General features: G+C 29.9%; 1 protein-coding gene across 1 annotated transcript; it reads right to left on the bottom strand.

Annotated features, from left to right (window-relative positions):
* Nucleotides 1–1185: 1185 nt before the first annotated feature.
* Nucleotides 1186–2358, bottom strand: LOC146919768 (uncharacterized). The gene is made up of 2 exons (XM_085710617.1): nt 2164–2358; nt 1186–2059 (listed from the first exon to the last, which is right to left on the bottom strand). Exons 1-2 carry the CDS (start codon nt 2273–2275, stop codon nt 1476–1478), a joined length of 696 nt encoding a protein of 231 aa, XP_085566743.1. The 5' UTR covers nt 2276–2358; the 3' UTR covers nt 1186–1475.
* Between the last annotated feature and the right edge of the window lie 6141 nt (nt 2359–8499).

Below are 8499 nucleotides of genomic sequence, written 5' to 3'. Positions count from 1 at the left end.
GGTGATGATACGTCAGAGTGAAATGAATTTTGATAGCATCGTTTCATATTCTTGACTTTTGGAAGAAAATACAAATTAGGGTTTAAATTTGGATGTTTGAGAGTAGCAAGGAAACGTCAGTCAGGTTAACGGTGTTAAAAAAAGGGAGGTGAATGTTTTTTCAAAACTAGAGGGGATGTGAGTGTCTTTTATTAAAACCTCAGGGGAGGTGAGTGCAATTTGCTCAAAAATAAATCATGTTGGTTCTTTCTTCTTTTTTTTTATAAAGCTAGAAATAGTAGATTACACGGATTTATTGTTTTGACGCCAGGCTACATTTAATTGATTGTTGGATAAATTGTCCACAATTCTTCGAATGCAATGTAATCTAGAATTCTCTTACTATTTGTTTTCATCAACATATTTCTTGTTCTGTTCATTGTAGTTTTTATTTTCTTTACTCCCTAATTTGCACAAGAATTTCCATTTGTTAATTTGTTTTTAACATGCAAGAGTCAAAATTCGAACCAAAACACCCCATTTATTCATGTTAAACATCTTTTTTTATAAAATACCTTAAATAAAAGTCTCATCCTTCTTAGGAAAGTTATTCCTAGAATAAATCTAGTAAACTTTTGAAATAAACACCCCTAAAATTCTTATTGATTATTAATTTTTTTAAGGGAAAACTCTTATATTGAATAAACCCCTACAATTTGACTATCTTATATCTATCCTTAGATACTTCCTAAATAGTAACCGACATCAACGAATAAATAATGATGACTAACCTATATAAAAAAACAAAAAAAAAAATTTGCGAACAAGAGATTTTAATCAAATTGGATGGATCGTTGAGTTTGAGTTGAAATATTTTTTTTTAGTTAAAATCTTATGAACATACGATAACTTTTTTTGAGAGGGCATATACAATAACTCTTTAAATATTTATTTTGGCGTTTTCATTAGGTGATCATTGTTTTATTTTTGGATAGAAATTAGGTGAATGTGTACCAAAAAAAAAAAATTAGGTGAATGTTATCAAGAAATTATTCTTATATTTGTTTTAGAGTAAATTTTGATATTGAGTTTTTTAGATTATCATGAGATAAAGATTTTTTCTACAGACTAATAAAATAAAATAAATATGTAGAAGAATATTCCTTAAGTTTCTATTCAAAAACAAAATAGGTATGAACCTTAAACTTAATTCAAAATTTAAAAAGAATATTATTCATGCTGAAATAATGATTTCAGAGACTTATCATAAGAGTTTTGAGTTTACAATCAATCATCAATAAATAATAATGCTTATAAACACACTCCACTCCTAATAAAAGAGTACTATACTTCACTAGAAACATGTTTGAACTTTCCATTTATGGTAGGAAATAGGAATCTTCAAAACATAGAGGAATATCTTATGAATAAACTGACTGAAGATTGAAACTTTTGGATAAACAACTATGCAAGCAAAAAGATACATAAAGCAATAGTTAGGTTGTTGTTGTTGTTGGGGTGTGCCATTCAACTCTAAGGACGAAATTGTGGTATTCAATCCCATTGAGTGTTTCAATAGCACTCTGAGCAGCTTCCTTGGTGGCAAACTTAACAAAGCCAAAACGGCCACTAAGGCCATCGGCAAAGCCAAAACGGCCACCAAGGCCAGTGTGTTGAGCAATAGCAACATCGGCACTGATGACATGACCAAAAGGCTGGAAAAGTTGAAGCAAATCAGGGTTCCTTGTCTCGTACGGGAGGTTGCCTACGACCACCAGAAAAGAATTCTTGTTCTTGTCATCGTCGGTCATCTCTTCCACAAAAGCCTTCAGCCATGGAGGTACAAACATACCCGCAATCGGAGGTATATAATCAATACGCATAAGATGCCATGGATAAACAGTATTAGGATCACTTCTTGTACGAGGAAAACTGTCATCAAACTCAAGCTCATTGCCAAACATACCCGCAATCGGAGGTATATAATCAATAGGAATAACTGGATGATAAACAGTTTGACAACAATGTCTTGGACAAGGAAATAGAAAACTGTCATCAAACTCAAACTCATCCCCAAAACCTGTAGACAATACATATCATTAGATTCATCGACATGAATGCAAAATAGTGAAAAACTTGTATCGGATATAAATAACAGAAAAAACAGAAAAGCAAAATCCTTACTATCATCATATTCAAACCGCCATGAGGGATCGGGATCGTGAACTGGAGGTTTGAGCGTAGTGCCGACGTCTCCACACCGTGACTTCACCAGTTTCACCTCAATTGGTACCATGTTTCCAAGCTCTTCTTATCTTCGATCGGAGAATTGAGTTTTTTTCTTGCGTGCGTTACTTGTGGTATCGAATGGATGAATGTAACCCATTCACCTCACCTTGTTCTCCTATTTATAAAGGATAGGTTTGGGTATTTTATTTGGGCTGGATTTAGGGTGTTTTTTCATTCCACTTATACCCTTGAACAAACTTATTTTTTTTTAAAGGATGAACAAACTTGAATATAAAATTGTTATTTTGTTGATGTCATAAAAGATAAGAAGTTTATGGTATATTTGTTATATTGTTGATATCATCGTAAAATATAAGTATTGATTGTTACAATATTTGTTGATGTCATAAAAGATAAGAAGTTTATGGTATATTTGTTATATTGTTGATATCATCGAAAAATATAAGTATTGATTGTTACAATATGAAAATGTAAAATATCTATTAAATATTTTATTTTAGTTTCTAATTAATTTATAATATATTATATACTACACTACCAAAAAAAATGTTACACTACCAAAAAAAGAATATATTATATAGTATAAATATCTCAACAAACTACTCATTATATTTTAAATTTTCTAATTTTTATTTAATCATAATTCAAATTTTTTTTAAACAATCATAATTCAAATTTTAATAATTATATATATATATATATATATATATATATATATATATATATATATTATTTTTCATATACGCGTAGGGATGGCAATGGGTACCCTATGGGTAGGGTACTACAATGCCCTTTCCCGTACCCACGTTTGTAAAAAATACTCGCACCTGTGTCTGTACCCTCGTGGGCAACAACTTTAGTGTCCTTCCCCATACCCTATGGGTACCTTAGTGTCCATACCCGCACCCATTATCTGCATTTTAACCATGAAAAGACAATAAAAATATCACAATTGAAATAAAACTTGGTTCAAATTTTTTAAAATCAACTCATAAAATAGTATGAATCCTAGTATTTAACAAAATAAAAAACATCCAAAACATCCTTAAAAATTGTATACCAACAAGAGGGATCAATGATTGTATGAAATAGTTTTTAGGTTTAGGCTTAAGCTTAAATAGCTAAATAAATTAATTAAGGAAAATGCTAACAAGTGCCATAAGGGCATTGTTTAAGCATCTAAAAGTAGCAATTTTTGCATTGGAAATTGTACGGTTATGACTTTAAAAAGTGTTTGACTTGTATTTTCAAGACATAATTTCTTTTTTTGGATTCCTTAAACAATGCCCTTAGGGCACTTGTTAGCAAGACCCATTAATTAATTATACACCAAAAATAAATAAATTATTTATCATATTATATAAATATGTATATGCGGGTTGCGGGGCTGGGCAATATAGTACCTTTACCCGTACCCATACCCATTTAAATTTGTGGGTAATATCCGGACCCAAGCCCGTACCCAAGAAAGCGGGGTTTTACCCTATCCATTATGGGTATTTTTTACGGGTACGCATCGGACATGGGTCCAATTGTCATCCCTATATACGTGTGTCACTCCCATGCTACATTGAATGTTCATTTTCAATCAAATGCTATCTTTTTTATTATAACATACTAGCAAATGCTCGTCTTTCTGTTTTTTTTATTACGTTAACAATTGTAATTATGAACGGTTTTTTTAAAAAAAAATAAATAACGTCTTTTATGAAATTTTGATTTAAAAAATAGAGATTAGATGTTTGAGAATTTCAAAGTATAAAAACTCAACAAACTATGTTTATCTTTTTCAATGACATCCACAATATAGCAAATATAATATAAATCATTATATTTTCTAATGACACCAATAATATAATATTATTATAGAAAAATTTGTTCAAAGGTATATATACTATATATAAAGAAAACTACCCCTTTCAGCACTTTTGAGTTGGATTTTTCTTTCCAAAAATTTCCTCAATTTTCAATATAAATAACACATGTAACAAATTGAAAAGAATAATTTTATTTTATTTTTTTGAAAGAGAAGAATTTTAAATATTAAAAAAATGTAACAAACATGATATGAATTAATATATGTCTGTCTTTTTTATCATTTAAAAAGTGTAACAAACTAAATGAATATATTTATACTTAATCTTTTCTTATCTCAATTATACCCTTAAACAACTTTTTCTACAATAAAGATTATTGTTGATGTTATTGAAATAGATAATCATGTTTAATTTGGTTTGTTATAACTAGAAAGCAACAAACATTTATATTTTTAGTTTTAATCAAACTCAAAATTTCATAAAAAAAAAACATAGTTCATAATTTACAAATTTTAGCGCAGCAAAAAGAGCTGAAAGACAGACACGTCAGTGTCCGTCTTTTCGCTGGTTGGAATAATGAAAAAATTAAACCTAAAATCACATTGACCACATTTGAATTCAATCTAGTGTCAATTTATCAAACACGTGTACCGCAACATAAATCTATACATTGACACTTACTAACTAGCAACCGACAGCAACTAATAAATAATGATGACTAACCTATAGAAAAAATTAAAAATTCTTGAACAAGAGATTTTAATCAAATTGGATGGATCATGGATATATCATTGAGTTTGAGTTGAATTTTTTTTTTTTTTTTGAGTTAAAATCTTAACTACATTCGATAACTTTTTTTGAGAGGACATACGATAACTCTGTAAATATTTATTTTGGTGGTTTCGTTTCATTAGATGATCGTTGTTTTATTTTTAGACGGAAACTAGGTGATTGTTATCAAGAAATTATTCTTATTTATTTGGTTTAGAGTAAATTTTGATATTGAGTTTTTTAGATTATCATGAAATAAAGATTTTTTTTCTATTTAAAAACAAAATAGATTATCTTTTTTAATGACACCAACAATATAATTTTGTGCTCGTGAGCTCGTGAGCATAGCTCAGTTGGTTTAAACAATGCATAATATATGCAAGGTCCGGGGTTCGAACCCAGCCACCACACAAAAAAATTACAGGAAAATTTGTTCAAGGGTATAATTGGAATAATAAAAAAAAAGTCAACCCAAAATCACCTATTTTCTTTATATACAGTAGAGAATAGATATTGGCATTAGACTGAAACTATGTGCTCATATGTCCTCTCTTCTTATTGCTTTAATGCGTGTAAATTATGAATGATAGTTTTTATGAAATTTCGATTAAAATTATAGGTATATAAACATAAATAATAGATATTTTTCTTTCAAAAAAAATAGATATTTTGTACTTTCATATTGTAACAAACTATACTTATCTTTGTCCTCGTAAGCTTATCTCAGTTGGTAGGGGCAGTGCATATATCCAAGGTCTGGGTTTCAAACTCCGACCACAACAAAAAAATAATACTTATCTTTTTCAATGATACCAACAATATAACAAATATAATATAAATTCTTATCTTTTTTAATGACAACAATAAAATAGCATTTTTATGGTCAAATTTGCTTAAGGGTATGATTGGAAGGGAAAAAAAGTCAGCCAAAAACGATTTACTTTCTTTATATATAGTACTAGCAAAAAGACAGGCACTCATGTGCCCGTTTTTCCGCTCTTTTTATTGCGCTAACGTTCGAAAAATATGAACCGTGTTTTTTTATGAAATTTTGATTTTGATTAAAAATAAAAATATAAATGTTTTTTGTTTTCAAAATATAACAAATCAAACTAATCATTATTATCTATTTCAATGAAACGATAGAGCGCCGAGCTTCAGAGATACCTGTTGAATAACCAAACTGGAGGTAGTGGTCCAAAATTCCAAAAGGATCCAGTGAAGACAAACCAAACCAATTCCGCACAAGATGCCGAATAGAACCAAAGACACTACAACCTAAAAACAAATTATTTGCTCATTCAATGTTGGCACAACCATTAACACATAACTGAGCATCATGAGAAATTATTCCTCTTGTAGACAAATTGTCCTTAGTTGGCAACCTATTATGAAAGAGATGCCAAGAAAACAATGATATCTTCAAAGGGACGTCATTTTTCCATATGAAATCAGAAACTAGAGTATAATGTTGTGGTTCCTGGATAGTAAGAAATTGGTAGACACCATAAATACTATAGCCTGCACTTGGATTAAGTTGCCAAAGTCGCACTTGGATTAAGTTGCCAAAGCCACTTGTCATCCTGATTATCCTGCAAAATCACATTGTCAAGCTAATTCCTACACTTCCCTAACAGCTCATCCTCCCACACCAACAATCGAGGACGCCACTTCCAAGGCTGACCTCCCTCCCCAAAACTTAACTGAAACACTCATGTCACAATCATTCATCAGTTCTCCAATAAATCAAACAGATATGTTATCTTTATTGATAAACGTCTGTCCATTGAGGGTGTTTGTGGTTTAGTTTGGATTTATTTTATCGGGAAAAAAATCATCTAATTTAAAGGTGAAAATACCTTGTAGTTCAGTTTAATTTGAATTGCTTCTTTAAAAAAATATTTTTTTATACGATCGGACTCAATCAATTATGTACGGTTTAGAATGAATAAGTTGATTCAACTTTATTTATTGAGAAATGATATTTATATAATCATTTTGTGATAACTTTTTGACAACTCTTTTATACTCACATTCTCTCTATATTTTTCTCTTCATTGTTTTTAATCAATAAAAAGAAAGAGAAAGAAAGTTGTCATAAAAATTATCATCGATAGTTATGCAAAAATCACTACTCATCACAAAGGTGCGCCAACAAAACATGTTCAAAACTAGTACATCAGTAGCACATAACATTTGCACTAAAGCACCCACTAAATGTGCATCAAAATCTTTCTGATAAAGCCAACCCACAATACCGTTAAGCAAAGTACAGTGTACTAAAATGTACACACATTACTGCATACTATTATTTTAGCTGAGATATCAACAAATTTCTTATAGCACCTCTCACATATGATATACTTCAATAGGATGTTCAGTTTACCTATAGCTGCCAAATTCAAAACATTAAAATAAGCTACATCATTGATACAAATACACCTCTGTGGTGATATTTTAGTTATAGCCTTAGAATTTTCAATGAATAATTTTCCTTGAACACCAATAATCATCTTCAGACTTTGCAGTACTCTTCCATGGTCCACCTTTGAAATCCCCATTTTGCTCATTATTCATCAACAACCTCCAATTCATGATAGAATCTCCAAGCATTACCCTTACCATTTAATTTAACCACTTTGCATAGTTATGCAGATGCCAAAGCACAATCTTAGTTTGCTCAATAAATGATAAATCCACCGATGAATATAGTCGGTATTTTTTTGCATTCACGAGTTTGGGACATCAGTTACCGCTAAGTCATGATCAAAAGATCAAAATTCAAGCTCGGTTTTTGAATATTAAAACTAAAAAAAAAAAATGTATGTTTTTAGACCATCTAATCTTGATCGAATGGTGACTATGTTCCAAATGCAGGATTTCGTGTGGTGAGGATACAAGTAGTGTCTTTTATTTTATTTTTAACTATAAACGCTAAATTTGAGCTAAATCTCTCTTTTTGGACTAGAGTATCTAAAGAAAAAAGTTGTTGATTTTGAAAGGATTATATAGAAGAATATTCCTTAAGTTCTACTTAAAAACAAAATAGACATCAACCTTAAACTTAATTCAAAATTTAAAAAGAATTTGAGGATTATTATTCATGCAGAAATAATGATTTCAAAGGCTTTAGCAGAAGACAGAAGTTTTGAGCTTATTATCAATAAATAATGCTTATAATCACACTTCTAATAAAAGAGTACGTACTATACTTCAATGGGAAACGTGTTTGAACTTTCCATATATGGTAGGAAATAGGAATCTTCAAAACATGAGGAATCGTTGAACTAAAATAAATTTCAATTGTCAAAAAAGAACAAAAGATAAAACTTCAAAGTACAGTCAACAACCATCCAATTATCCGAATCATCAAATTAAACTGTATAATTAACAGTTACCCGTCAAAAGAAAACTAATTATTAATTAATAATCAGTTAGTTAATGATCTGCAGTTAATTAGGATTAGGATCTTCTAAATAAAAATTATATCTTCTAAACAGTACGGTTGAGATTGAGAATCAATATGAAAAGATATTTTCCAATTAAAAAACACGCTTTCTTCGCCTTAAATATATATACACACGTGTTTCAATAGCCACCATCTTAAATTTCCCTGTTAGGTCTTTGAATTGAATTATCAACATAAATTTTCAACATATATAAACTTCCCAAATATTTGTTT

The sequence above is a fragment of the Medicago sativa genome, chromosome 5 (assembly GCF_051527215.1).
Source record: "Medicago sativa cultivar Bolivia chromosome 5, Bolivia_mono, whole genome shotgun sequence".
NCBI lineage: Eukaryota > Viridiplantae > Streptophyta > Magnoliopsida > Fabales > Fabaceae > Medicago > Medicago sativa.
This window is presented reverse-complemented; position numbering and strand designations above follow the sequence as displayed.

Bases quoted from the DNA above. Each gene is read 5' to 3' on its own strand.
- LOC146919768 (XM_085710617.1), bottom strand. From the start codon at position 2,275: ATGGTACCAATTGAGGTGAAACTGGTGAAGTCACGGTGTGGAGACGTC. The intron at 2,060-2,163 runs GTAAGGATTTTG...TATTGTCTACAG, and splicing joins GCGGTTTGAATATGATGATA to GTTTTGGGGATGAGTTTGAG.